Raw genomic sequence first — 15361 nt, forward strand, 5'->3', positions numbered from 1 at the left:
TTTACACTTAATAAGGATACAATGTTATGCAGAGGTCTACTTATGACAATTTTATAGACCATGATGCTATTTATAGTCTCCATTGAGAGTGTGGGTGGGGCCGCAATATATATTATCTTCTTCCTGGGGGGTGTAACAGAAAATAATTAAGAAGCACTATCTTTTTTAAATGAGATTTTATCGTCAAAAACAATTACTATTTATTAACACACAGAAGCACGGAAAATGGCACCGATATCGATTCCCAGGTACCGGGAATTGGACCAACAGAGCGGGAAGTCGCGCCTTGGGACTAAGGATGGGTGCCGAATCCAGACGTCACGCCCGGTTTCAATTTTCAATGCCGACCAAGAAACGCTTTTTCCGAAACCGCGCTAGCTTGATGCTAATATACATTGGCTTTCCCATAGACAGGATACTGATTAGCATTAGCGATTTTACATGGCGATTTCAACACCTTGAAATTTGCTGAAAAAAACTACGACTAGGATGGACGTTACAATAAAATAGCTGGCGTGTCATAAGTACAATACTTAAGAGTATGTACATTTTGTAGGGCACAACACAAGACTGAACTGACTAGCCAATTGTTGGAATAATTGTTTGTAAGTTATCACAAAAGAAACGTTGTATTATGAATGCTGTCTTTCGAGGCCTAACAAGAGGAAGAACGCCACTGTGATTTCAACACGGACAGATGGCAGGATCTGCTCAACTTCCAGAGGAACTCTCTTTGAAGTGTTAAACAAACTCTCTCTGAAGTATTTCACAAACTCTCTTCCAACTATTTGGTAACCGAGGTCAACGCTATTTACGACCTGCTGCCCTCTTGAAGTTGCCGTGGTCAGGAGACGGGAGGGGTTATCCATTTGTCCTCCAACACCTGCCCCAGCTGGATCCAGGAAGAGCCCAAGCCCGAGAAATCCTCTTCTTGCACTTCAAAGCGACCGAAAACAATGACTGTTTTACATACTTCCCATTCCTGCTGTGACATGTGTTGGTGCGTGAACATTGAACATCTGAATAAATGAGGAGACGAAAACCTTCTTCGTCAGAGCGTGGTGCAGGACTGTACAGAGAGTGCAGTGGCCATGTCTCTCCTCAATATTGAGTCCAAATTGAATTCTGTCTCAGTTTGATTCCTTGCCTTTTGTCTTGTTTAATAGATCACCAACATAAACGGTACACCACCACCATCTAACGTCTTGGATTTGAAACCGCAATTTTCTTTAACTTTAATTGCAACTTGTTGTCGTACAGTCCTTCTCAAATAGTGAGGGGCACGGTTCGATGCCGGGGTAGGGGGGCATCGGGGCGTGCGTTTTTTTGCCCGTACTAGAATACGGCGAAGCGTATGTAGCGCTCGGCGTAACTGAAGAAGGCGAGGAGGTGTTGTTTTCTTTACACTTAATAAGGATGCAATGTTATGCAGAGGTGTACTTATGACAATGATGCTATTTATCACTAAAAATGGCACCAAAATTGGGGAATTGGTGCCGTATCGGTTGAAATGTGGACCCATCCTACTTGGGACGCAGGTCTTTGTCAATAATTGACTCAATCGGTCCCTGAAAAGACTTTTCAAGAACTGTTGTCACATCTCTCACCTATGGGCGTCCCCACTCCGTAGCCCTTGGAGTCGATGAGTCCTCCGATCTGCGTGAGGTTACAGTTCCTCTGGCTGATGTACTCGATGCTGGTGGACTCCATCAGCATGGCGTAGTCGGTGGTGAGCACGCGGGTGATGCCCTCCCGGTTGTTCTTGACCAGGGCCGTGGTCTTCCTGCTGCTCATGAAGGCCCACATCTTCTCGTAGGTGGAGATCTTGGATTTCTGCCACACACACACACATATAAACTTGAGAGTGTGTTTTAGTGAGTGTGTGTGTGAGAACTTGAAGTCAGACCAAACGAGGCAGCTGTGCTCTAAATCTAATCCAGCTGATTCAATTTGTTCGAGCCATCAAACAGAGGCTGTCTTCTTATCCGGGCGCTCGTAATCCCAGGCTGCAATCTGCCAGATAAAGCCCGGCGCGGGTCACCCCTGCCGGGACCGGCGGGGGAAGGACGCCAGGTCCAGATCAGAAGGTTGCGTGTTTAAATCACCTCGGGGTCATGGGTCTGATCACACTGCGAAGCACAGGTGTCAAATTTGATGTGGCCTGCCACCTCAATTAATGTGGCTTGCCACTTCATTTATTAATTGACCGGCCACAGCATTTATCGTTGCCCGCCATATCATGTAAGGCGGCCCGCCACTTCAACTAAAGTGGCCGGCCACGTCATTTAAAATGGCCCGCCACCTCAATTAAGATGGCTTGCCACATAATTTACTAATTGGCCGGCCAGATCCTTTATTATCGCCTGCCAGATCATTTAAATTGGCCCACCCCATGATTAATTGCGGCTCGTGACATCATTTGACGCGGTCCACCACATTATTTAATAATTGGCCAACCGCATCATTTATTGTGACCTGGCACCTAATTTAATGTTGTCCGCCACATATTTTATTGTGGCCTGCCATTTCATTTACGCTAACCCACCAAATAATTTATTAATTGACCGGCCAGATCATTTATTATCGCCTGCTACCTCATTTGTGGTGGCCCATCCCATGATTAAATGTGGCTCGTGACATCATTTGACGTGGTCCGCCTTGGCCAACCACATCATTTAATTGGCCTGCCATTTCACGTCAGCTAACCCACCAAATAATTTATTAATTGGCCAACCACATCATTTAATATGGCTTGCCACATAATTTTACATGGTCCGCCGCATCATTTAATTGGCCTGCCATTTCACTTCAGCTAACCCGCCAAATAATGTATTAATTGGCCAACCACATAATTTCATGTGGCCTGCCAAATCATTTTACATGGTCCACCGCATCATTTAATTGGCCTGCCATTTCACTTCAGCTAACCCGCCAAATAATTTATGAGTTGGTCAACCACATCTTTTCATGTGGCCTGCCACATCATTTTACATGGTCCGCCACATCATTTAATTGGCCTGCCATTTCATTTAAGCTAACCCGCCAAATAACTTATTAATTGGCCGGCCACATCATTTAGCGTCGCCAGTCACATCATGGCCACATCATTTATTGTTGCCCGCCATGTCATCTAATGCGGCCCGCCACTTCAATTAAAGTGGCCGGCCACATCATTTACAATGGCACGCCACCTCAATTAAGGTGGTTTGCCACATACTTTACTAATTGGCCGGCCAGATCCTTTATTATCGCCTGCCACATCATTTAAAGTGGCCCACGCCATGATTCAAAGTGGCTCGTGACATCATTTGAAGTGGCCTGCCACATAATTTTACATAGTCTGCCGCATCATTTAATTGGCCTGCCATATCATTTAATTGGCCTGCCATTTCACTTCAGCTAACCCGCCAAATAATTTATTAATTGGCCAACCACAAAATTTCACGTGGCCAACCACATAATTTCATTTGGCCTGCCACATCATTTTACATTGTCCGCCACATCATTTTACATTGTCCGCCACATCATTTAGTTGGCCTGCCATTTCACTTCGGCTAACCCGCCAAATAATTTATTAATTGGCCAACCACAAAATTTCATGTGGCCAACCACGTAATTTCATGTGGCCTGCCACATAATTTTACATTGTCCGCCACATCATTTTACATTGTCCGCCACATCATTTAGTTGGCCTGCCATTTCACTTCAGCTAACCCGCCAAATAATTTATTAATTGGCCAACCACAAAATTTCATGTGGCCAACCACATAATTTCATGTGGCCTGCCACATCATTTTACATTGTCCGCCACATCATTTAGTTGGCCTGCCATTTCACTTCAGCTAACCCGCCAAATAATTTATTAGTTGGTCAACCACATCTTTTCAGGTGGCCTGCCACATCATTTTACATTGTCCGCCACATCATTTAATTGACCTGCCATTTCATTTAAGCTAACCCGCCAAATAACTTATTAATTGGCCGGCCACATCATTTATCGTCGCCAGTCACATCATGGTCACATCATTTATTAATTGATCGGCCACATCATTTATCGTCGCCAGTCACATCATGGCCACAGCATTTATTGTTGCCCACCATATCATCTAACGTGGCCCGCCACTTCAATTAAAGTGGCCGGCCACGTCATTTAAAATGGCACGCCACCTCAATTAAGGTGGCTTGCCACATAATTTACTAATTGGCCGGCCAGATCCTTTATTATCGCCTGCCAGATCATTTAAAGTGGCCCACCCCATGATTAATTGCGGCTCGTGACATCATTTGACGCGGTCCACCACATTATATAATAATTGGCCAACCGCATCATTTATTGTGACCTGGCACCTAATTTAATGTTGTCCGCCACATATTTTATTGTGGCCTGCCATTTCATTTACGCTAACCCACCAAATAATTTATTAATTGACCGGCCAGATCATTTATTATCGCCTGCTACCTCATTTGTGGTGGCCCATCCCATGATTAAATGTGGCTCGTGACATCATTTGACGTGGTCCGCCTTGGCCAACCACATCATTTAATTGGCCTGCCATTTCACGTCAGCTAACCCACCAAATAATTTATTAATTGGCCAACCACATCATTTAACATGGCTTGCCACATAATTTTACATGGTCCGCCGCTTCATTTAATTGGCCTGCCATTTCACTTCAGCTAACCCGCCAAATAATGTATTAATTGGCCAACCACATAATTTCATGTGGCCTGCCAAATCATTTTACATTGTCCGCCACATCATTTAATTGGCCTGCCATTTCATTTAAGCTAACCCGCCAAATAACTTATTAATTGGCCGGCCACATCATTTATCGTCGTCGGGCACATCATGTAACATGGCCCGCCACATCATTTAACATGAACCTGCCACATCAAATAATGTGGCTGCCACGTAGTTGACTAATTGGCCAGCCACATCATTTATTGTCGTCTGCTACACATCATTTATAGTATCCGGCCTCATCATTTATTAATTGGCCAACCACATCATTTATCGTCACCTGGAGCATAATTAGGTGGCCTGCTACATCATTTTACATGGTACGCCACATCATTTAGGGTGGCCTGTCAATTAATTTAAGCTAACTCGCCAAATTATTTATTAATTGGCGGGCCACTTCATTTATCGTTGTCTGGCAAATAATATAAAGTGGCCTGCCACTTCATTTAAGCTAACCCGCTACAACTATTAGTGTGGCTCGCCATGTCATTTATTAATTGGCCAAGCCACATTTTATTGTCGTCGCCTGGTACATTATATAAGGTGGCCCGCCAGATCAATTAAAATCGCCCGTCAACATTTTTAAAATGGCTTGCCACATCAATTAAGGTTGCTCGCCACATCATTTATCGTCACCTGGCGCATAATTATGTGGCCTGCCACATCATTGTACATGGTCCGCCAAATCATTTAATGTGGCCTGTCAATTAATTTAAGCCAAGTTGCCAAATTATTTATTAATTGGCGGGCCACTTCATTTATCGTTGCCTGGCAAATAATCTAAAGTGGCCTGCTACTTCATTTAAGCTAACCCGCCACGACAATTAGTGTGGCTTGCCATATCATTTATTAATTGGCCAGGCCACATTTTATTGTCGTCGCCTGGTACATTATATAAGGTGGCCCGCCAGATCAATTAAAATCGCCCGCCAACATTTTTAAAATGGCTTGCCACATCAATTAAGGTTGCTCGCCACATCATTTATCGTCGCCTGGCGCATAATTATGTGGCCTGCCACATCATTGTACATGGTCCGCCACATCATTTAAGGTGGCCTGTCAATTAATTTAAGCCAAGTTGCCAAATTATTTATTAATTGGCGGGCCACTTCATTTATCGTTGCCTGGCAAATAATCTAAAGTGGCCTGCTACTTCATTTAAGCTAACCCGCCACAACAATTAGTGTGGCTTGCCATATCATTTATTAATTGGCCAGGCCACAATTTATTGTCGTCGCCTGGTACATTATATAAGGTGGCCCGCCAGATCAATTAAAATCGCCCGCCAACATTTTTAAAATGGCTTGCCACATCAACTAAGGTTGCTCGCCACATCATTTATCGTCACCTGGCACACAATTTTGTGTGGCCCACCACATCATTTTAATTGGCCCACCACATCATTTAATGTAGCCTGCCACTTCATTTCATGTGGCTTGCCATATCATTTATTGGCTGGTCTGCCACTTCATTTAAACTAACCTGCTACATCATGTACTGTAAATTAGCCCGCTACATCATTTAATGTGGCCCGCTACATCATTTAATGTGGCCCGCCACATCATTTAAGATAACTCGCCACATCATTTAAAATGGCCTGCCACATCAATTAAGGGCTCTCGCCACATCATTTACTAATTGGCCGACCGTACCATTTATCGTCACCCGCCACGTCATTTAAAGTGGCCCGCCACATCACTTGAGGTGGGCAGTTTGTTTCAGGGTAAGACCCAGGACACGTTGGGAAGACTATGTCTCCCGGCTGGCCTGGGAGGAGCTGGACCAAGTGGCTGGGGAGAGGGAAGTCTGGGCTTCTCTGCTTAGGCTGCTGCCCCCGCGACCCGACCTCGGATAAACAGCGGAAAAAATGGATGGATGGATGGATATATTGTGTACCTAATGAAGTGGCCAGCGTATGTGTCAGTCTCCATAGCAACAACAAACGGGAGCCCACCTTGAAGAAGGTCATGGTGGAGCCGTCCCTCACGGCGCCGTACTCGATCCTGGTCTGCTTGGCCAGGTCGTCGGCCGAGTCGATGGGCGCGTCCATTCTCTCCACCGTGAGGAAGGCGGCCAGGTTGGCCGTGTAGGAGGAGATGATGATCAGGGTGAAGAACCACCAGATGCCCCCCACGATGCGCGTGGACAGGGCCTTGGGCATCAGCTCGGAGCCTGGCACAGAACAACATGGCGTCAGGTTGGTGCTACTTAGCACTATACTGTTTTATTTCAATATCATAGCATTTTGTAGGATTTAACAAGGAAAAATATCACTTTTTAAAACGATGACATTAGCTTACAGCAGTTAGCATTTTGCTAAATCTCGCTAGCTAGCATTAGCAGCTAACTATAATTATTGCTGACATTTTGGCATGTTTCCCCCAGATGATATCCCTAATTACAAATAATACTTCTTGTGAAACATTTAAGAGTTAGTGGCACAGTTTAGACAGAAACAACAAGTTAGCTGAAGTTAGCAGTATGAGCTAGCTTCAACCGTTAGCAGGCTTTAGCATTCAGATGTAAACATAGTTCAATCATGGATAAAAAAACAACAAACAATACTAGCCCACTAAGTTCCTCTTTTAAATGGCTATTGTTGTAATCAAAGGCTAAAAAAATCCCCTATGTTCATTAGTTAAAGCAGATTGTGTCCAAAGCTTTTCCACTGAAAAACTGAAGAATCAAAGCATGCGGCGGCCATTTTGATATTTTTTATTTTCAAAACCAATACAATATATACAGTATATATATATATATATATATTTATATATATATTTTTTAAATCTTTTGATCAACTTGATATAAGGTTTACTTTTTTGTAATGTTTCATGGCATCTTTTATAAGTCATCAATATTTTAAAGGGTTTTTTTTGTGTCCCATGCCCGTTTAGTCAACACTTGTTTTTAATGGCAAAAACACAAAATATGCAACCTTTTACCCCCAAAAATGGTTTATGTTGAATATTTGGTGTGAAAGTAAATGGAACCATGAAAATGTCAATGCACAAAAATATTGATTTTGAGTCATTATTATTTTCTTATTATTTTAATTAAAAGTGTTGAAATAAATCATACATTATTATAATTTGTTTTACTTTCAATGCTTAAATCTCCAAATCGACTTCAGTTTTTTGTTAGGTTTTTGTATGGCTTTTTTTGTCATAGAAAACTGTTTTTATGGCAAACAAAATATGCAATATTTCCTCTCAAAAACATTATTACAATTTAATATTTGTTCTGACATTTTTGGAGACTTAAATAGGTAAATAATTCGTAAAAAAAAATATAGATTTTGACTCATTATTATTTTTTAAGCACTGACAGATTTAAAAACAAAACTCACACTAAAATGTTTCGGCACCCAAAAGGGTCCCATTCATAAAAGTGTTGAAATACATTTAAATGTATATAAACATATATACTGTACATATTTTTTATTTAACACTTAACTCTCAACTTTAGATTATATCTGTTGATATAAGGTTTACTTTTTTTAATGTTTCATGGCATTTTTTTTTTTTTTTTTTTTTTTTTTTTTTTTTTTGCTCTATGCTTTTTTAACCTGTAAAGCACTGTGGTTCAATTTAAAAGTTGTCATAAACGTGCTATATAAATAAAGTTGACTTGACTTGACTTGACTTTTATAAGTCATCAATATTTTTAAAGGAGTTTTTTGTGTCCCATGCCCGTTTAGTCAAAACTTGTTTTTAATGGCAGAAACACAAAATATGCAACCTTTTACCCCCAAAACAATTCGATGTGAAGTAATTGGAACTTTGAATATGTCAATGCATAAAAATATTGATTTTTAATCAATATGATTTTCTTATTATTTTCATTAAAAGTCATATATTATTTTAGTTTGTTTTACTTTCAATGCTTAAATCTCCAGATCGACTTCAGTTCAAAAACAGTTTAAAAGAGTTTTTATAGCAAACACAAAATATGCAATATTTCCTCTGAAAAACATTATTAAAATGGAATATTTGTTGTGACGTTTTTGGAGACTTAAATAGGTCAATAATTCTTAAAAAATATAGATTTTGACTCATTATTATTTTTTAAGCAAAGACAGGTTTAAAAAAAAAAAAAAAATGTTTAGGCACCCAAAAGGGTCCCATTTATAAAAGTGTTGAAATACATTTAAAAAAAAGTATTTTTTAGTTCAATGCTTAAATCTGTAGATCAACTTCAGATCTGTCAATTATAAGTTTGTATGGTTTTTTTTTGTTTATTTTATGCCTTTTTTTGTCATAGAAAAGTGTTTTTGGCAAACACTTTTAGGGCTCCGCTCAAGTTGGGTCCCAGGGACCTGGAAGGGTCTCAGTTATAAAAATGTTTTTAAAAAGTCATACATACATATTTTTTATTTAACACTTAACTCTCTTGATCAACTTTAGATTATATCTCTTGATATAAGGTTTACTTTTTTTTTTAATGTTTCATGGTATCTTTTATAAGTCATCATTATTTTAAAAGGTTTTTTTTGTGTCCCATGCCCGTTTAGTCAACACTTGTTTTTAATGGCAAAAACTGTTTAAACATTAAAACTTATAATTGACAGATTTACAAGGTGGAATATTGGATGTGAAGTAATTGGAGCCTCGAATAGGTCAAATATTCATAACATTGTTTTTGGTTCAATATTATTTGTTAAGCAATGAAAATTTCAGGGACCCGAAAGGGTCCCATTCAAAGTTTTTGGAGCCTTAAATATGTTAATAATTCATAAAAAAAAATATTGATTTTGACTCATTCATTTTTAAGCAAGACAGTTTTTTAAAAAAAAAACCCCACTAAAACCTTGAATGGTCCCTGAAAATTTTAGTGGGATTTATAAAAAAAAAAAACTGTCATTGCTTAAAAAATAATATTGAATCAAAAACAATGTTATGAATGAATATTTGACCTATTCGAGGCTCCAATTACTTCACATCCAATATTGCACTTTGAAAATCTGTCAATTATAAGTTTTAAAGTTTTTGTTTTGTTTGTTGTATGCCAAGGCAAACACACAAAATATGCAACATTTTTCCAATTAAATATTTCAAAGTGGAATATTTGATGTGAAGTAATTGGAGCCTCAAATAGGTCAAATATTCATAACATTGTTTTTGATTCATTATTATGTTTTAAGCAATGACCGTTTGTTTTTTTGTTTTTTTCCTGCTAAAAAGGGTCCCAGTCAAAGTTTTTGGAACATTAAATAGGTCAATAATTCATAAAAAATATAGATTTTTGACTCATAATTTTTTTAAGCAATGATAGGTTTAAAAATAAAAAATTCAGGGCCCCAAATGGTGTTGAAATAAGTCATACATTTATTTTCCCCTTCAATGCTTGAATCTCTAGATCAACTTCAGATTTGATATGTTTTTATGTTGTTGTTTTTTTGTTTGTTTTATGCCTTTTTTGTCATAGAAAACATTTTTTAATGGCAAACACACAACATAATCAATATTATTCCTAACAAAAAAAATCTAAGTGTAATATTTGATGTGAAGTAATTGAAGCCTAGAATTGGTCAATAATTCATAACAACATTCATTTTGATTCATTATTATTTTTTAAACAATGTCAGTTTTTGGGGGGTTTTATCAAATGGTTTTTTTTAAAGTTTTTTTTATGGCAAACACACAAAATATGCCATTTTTTTCCCAATAAATATTTCAAAGTAGAATATTTGATGTGAAGTAATTGGAGCCTCAAATATTCAAAACATTGTTTTTGATTCATTATTTTTTTTTTTAACAATGATAGTTTCTTTTTATAAATCCAGCTAAAATGTTCAGGCACCCAAAGGGTCCCATTCTAAATTTTTGGAGCCTTAAATAGGTCAAAATTCATTAAAAATATAGATTTTTGACTCATTATTATTTTTAAGCAATGACAGGTTAAAAAAAAAATGGTGTTGAAATAAGCCATACATTATTTTATTTGTTTCCTTCAATGCTTAAATCTCTTGATCAACTTCAGATCTATCCATCAATCATAAGTTTTTATGTGTTTTTATTTTTTATTTTATGTCTTTTTGTCATAGAAAACTGTTTTTTTTATGGCAAACACACAATATATGCAATATTTTTCCCATTAAATATTGCAAATTGTAATATTTGATGTGAAGTAATTGGAGCCTAGAATAGATCAATAATTCATAACAACATTAATTTTGATTCATTATTATTTTTTAAGCAATGTCAGTTTTTGGGGGGTTTTATAAAATGTTTTTTTTAAACGTTTTTTTATGGCAAACACACAAAATCTGCAATATTTTTCCCAATAAATATTTCAAAGTGGAATATTTGATGTGAAGTAATTGGAGCCTCAAATTGGTCAAATATTCATTACATTGTTTTTGATTAATTATTATGTTTTAAGCAATGATAGTTTTTTTTTAATCCCGCTAAAAAGGGTCCCAGTCAAAGTTTTTGGAGCCTTAAATGGTTTTATGACAAACACACAAAATATGCAATAATTTTCCCCAAAAAATATTTCGAAGTGGAATATTTTGATGTGAAGTAATCAATAATTCATTAAAAATATAGATTTCTGACTCATAATTTTTTTAAGCAATGACCGGTTTAAAAAAAAAATTCAGGGCCCCAAATGGTGTTGAAATAAGTCATATATTTTTTCCCCTTCAATGCTTGAATCTCTAGATCAACTTCAGTTTTGTTTTTTTGTTTGTTTTATGCCTTTTTTGTCATAGAAAACTGTTTTTTTGTGGCAAACACACAAAATATGAAATATTATTCCTAATAAATATTTCAAAGTGTAATATTTAATATGAAGTAATTGGAGCCTAGAATATTTCAATAATTCATAACGGCATTCATTTTTATTCATTATTATTTTTTAAGCAATGTCAGTTTTTGGGGAGTTTTATAACATGTTTTTTAAAAACGTTTTTTTATGGCAAACACACAAAATATGCAATATTTTTCCCTAAAAATATTTAAAAGTGGAATATTTGATGTGAAGTAATTGGAGCCTCAAATAGGTCAATAATTAATAAAAAATATAGATTTTTGACTCATTATTTTTTTAAGCAATGACAGGTTTAAAAAAAAAAACAGACTAAAATGTTCAGGGCCCCAAATGGTGTTGAAATAAGCCATACATTATTTTATTTGTTTCCTTAAATGCTTAAATCTCTAGATCAAGTTCAGATCTATCCGTCAATCATACGTTTTTATGTGTTTTTATTTTTTGTTTTATGCCTTTTTGTCATAGAAAACTGTTTTTTTTATGACAAACACACAAAATATGCAATATTTTTCCCAAAAAATATTTCAAAGTGGAATATTTTGCAGCTTTAAATATGTCAATATTTAATAACAACATTGACTTTGATTCATTATTATTTTTTAAGCAATGACAGTTTTATGTTGTTTTTTTAATTCTATTAACATTTTCAGGTACCCAAAAGGGTCCCTCCCATTCATAAAAGTGTTGAAATAAGTCATTCTTTATTCTTATTTTTTTTACTTTCAACATCTAAATCTCTAGATCAACTTCAGATCTGTCAATTACAAGTTTTAATGTTTTTTGTTTTGTTTTTTTGTATGCCTTTTTTGTCGTAGAAAACTGTTTTTTATGGCAAACACACAAAATCTGCAATATTTTTCCCATTAAATATTTCAAAGTGTAATATTTGATGTGAAGTAATTGAAGCCTTAAATATGTCAATAATTGATAACAACATTGATTTTGATTCATTATTATTTTTTAAGCAATGACAGTTTAAAAAAAATATATCCCACTAAGATTCTTGGGGATCCAAAAGGGTCCCACTCATAAAAGTGTTAAAAATAAGTCATACCTTTTTCTTTTTTTTCTCCTTTCAACGCTTAAATCTCTCTATCAACTTCAGATCTTTCTGTCTATTAGTAGTAGTTTTTAATTTGTTTAATGTCCTTTTTGTCATAGAAAACTGAGTTTTTGTAGGGCAAACACACAAAATATGCAATATTTTTTATAAAAAATATTTAAATACGGAATATTTGATGTGAAGTAATTGGAGACTTACCGTATTTTTCTAACTATAAGTCGTAGTTTTTTTCATAGTTTATACTCAGGAGCGACTTATGTGTGAAATGATGAACACATTATAATATTATTGATCTCATTCACGTAAGACGTATAAGATTTCATGGGATTTAGTGATTAGGAGTGACAGATTGTATAGCATGTTCTATATGTTATAGTTATTTGAATGACTCTTACCATAATATGTTACGTTAACATACCAGTTGGTTATTTATGCCTCATATAACGTACACTTATTCAGCCTGTTGTTCACTATTCTTCATTTATTTTAAATTGCCTTTCAAATGTCTATTCTTGCTGTTGGCTTTTATCAAATACATTTCCCCACAAAATGTGACTTATACTCCAGTGCGACTTATATATGTTTTTTCCCTTCTTTATTATGCATTTTCGGCCGGTGCGACTTATACTCCGGTACGACTTATACTCCGAAAAATACGGTAAATATGTAAATAATTCATAACAACATTGATTTTGATTCATTATAATTTTTTAAGCAATGACATTTTTTGGGGGGGAGGTTTATAATCCCACTAAAATTTTCTGGGACCCTTTTGGGTCCCGTTCATAAAAGTGTTAAAATAAGTCTTGCATTATTTTTATTGATTTACTTTCAACACTTAAATTTCTAGATCGACATTATAAGTTTGAATATTTTTTGTTTTTTTTGTTTTATTGTTTATTTTTTTAAGGCAAACACACAAAATATGCAACATTTTTCCAAATAAATATTTCAAAGTGGAATATTTGATGTGAAGCAAATGGTGCCTAGAATAATTCATAGCAACATTAATTTTGATTCATTATTATTTTTTAAGCAAAGACAGCTTTAAAGCAAAAAAAAACAGCAGCTTTGTGTTATTAGAGTCAAAATCAAATTTTTTTCCCTCGTTACATTTCACCTGTTTGCTCTTTTATTCCACTTTTTAAATTTTTTTTTTTTTTTGTAATAGTATTTTTGGCTGTAAATGGCCCCCGGCCTACTTTTTGGACAACTAAATTAGCACAGGTGACAGTGAGAGGAAAAAAAACACAAAAAAACAGCATTGACGACTCGTGTCAATTTGTGTCTGAAAAAAAAAAAAAAAGACTACCTTGACGCATGAGGGCACCCACACCAAACCAGAAGCTGTTGAGCAGAGTGAAGTTGTTCTGGATCAGCGTGGAGGACGGGTTGCACGGGTGCGGGTTGTACCACTCGTACGGCGTGAACCTGCGGGGAAAACAGCCTCAGACGGGAGAGTCCACCCCGCATCGTGGTGTGTCCACCCCGCAACGTGGTGTGTCGCTACCTGGCGATGACGAAGAGCACGCAGCTGACCCCGGTGCAGGCCAGCAGCACGTACATCCAGATGTCGGGGGACAGCGGGTTGAGGAAGGAGAAGACGCCCGGGTTGGTGCCGTTGGGTTTGCGGTAGAGAATGCTGATGCCCAGCGTCATGAAGGGCTTGGAGAAGTCGATGACCTTCTCGCGCACGTAGGTGATGGTCAGCGGCGCCACCGCCAGGTCGGCCACCTGCAGGAGGACCAGGTCAGCGAAGACCAAAGTGACGAGGAGGAGGAAGACTCACGTGGTCGATGAGCTCGCGGACCATGCCGTTCCAGACCCCCTTGTCGTTCTGGGCGCCGTACTTGCCGTCGGCCACCAGGCGGACTTCGTAGGTGAAGCCCAGGATGTTGGAGAGCTCCTTGAGGAGATCCAGGCAGTATCCTTCGAAGCGCTCGTTGCCGGACAGCTCCTTGTCCGACTTCTTGTGCATCACGTACGGGTTCTCCTGCAGCCATCGTATGCACCTCAGTCATACATGCTAACATTAGCATGCTAACTTTTTTGTAGCCGTACACCTTAGTCATATAACTCGGTTGCTGACACATGCTACATTAGCGTGCTAACTTTTTTTTGGCCAATTTTGTAGCCGAAAAACCTCAGTCATATATATCATTTTAACTTTCGGACTTGACACATGCTAACTGTTAGCATTCTAACATTAGCGTGCTAGCTTTTTTCCACTCATTTTGCAGCCGCACCCTCCAGAGTCATTTCACTTGGTACTCGACATGTTAACTATAAGCATGCTAACATTAGCGTGCACAGTATTTTTTCACAAATTTTGCAGCCATATCCTTGGTACTTGACACATGCTAACTGTTAGCATTCTAACATTAGCGTGCTAGCATTTTTCCACTAATTCTGCAGCCACACCCTTCAGAGTCACTTACCTTGATACTTGACACATGCTAACTGTACATTAGCGTGCTCACTCTTTCCTTAACTTTCCAGCCGTACCCTTTAGAGTCACTTACCTTGGTACTTGACACATGCTAACTGTACATTAGCGTGCTCACTCTTTCCTTAACTTTCCAGCCGTACCCTTTAGAGTCACTTACCTTGGTACTTGACACATGCTAACTGTACATTAGCGTGCTCACTCTTTCCTTAACTTTCCAGCCGTACCCTTTAGAGCCACTTACCTTGGTACTTGACACATGCTAACTGTTAGCATTCTAACATTAGCGTGGTAACTTTTTTTCTACAAAATTTTGCAACCGTACACCTAAGAGTCTTTC

General features: G+C 37.5%; 1 protein-coding gene across 1 annotated transcript in view; it reads right to left on the bottom strand.

Moving 5' to 3' along the window:
• The window catches only part of grik1a (glutamate receptor, ionotropic, kainate 1a), a 77826-nt gene that overhangs the window by 14095 nt on the left and 48370 nt on the right, over positions 1 to 15361 (bottom strand). Inside the window, exons 11-15 of the mRNA XM_061962862.2 lie at positions 14365 to 14568; positions 14086 to 14309; positions 13888 to 14006; positions 6696 to 6913; positions 1608 to 1833 (exon numbers count right to left, since the gene is read on the bottom strand). Of these exons, the coding sequence (XP_061818846.1) occupies positions 1608 to 1833; positions 6696 to 6913; positions 13888 to 14006; positions 14086 to 14309; positions 14365 to 14568 (991 nt within the window). The remainder of the gene's footprint in view (positions 1 to 1607; positions 1834 to 6695; positions 6914 to 13887; positions 14007 to 14085; positions 14310 to 14364; positions 14569 to 15361) is intronic.

This window comes from Nerophis lumbriciformis, linkage group LG09 (assembly GCF_033978685.3).
Source record: "Nerophis lumbriciformis linkage group LG09, RoL_Nlum_v2.1, whole genome shotgun sequence".
Lineage (NCBI taxonomy): Eukaryota > Metazoa > Chordata > Actinopteri > Syngnathiformes > Syngnathidae > Nerophis > Nerophis lumbriciformis.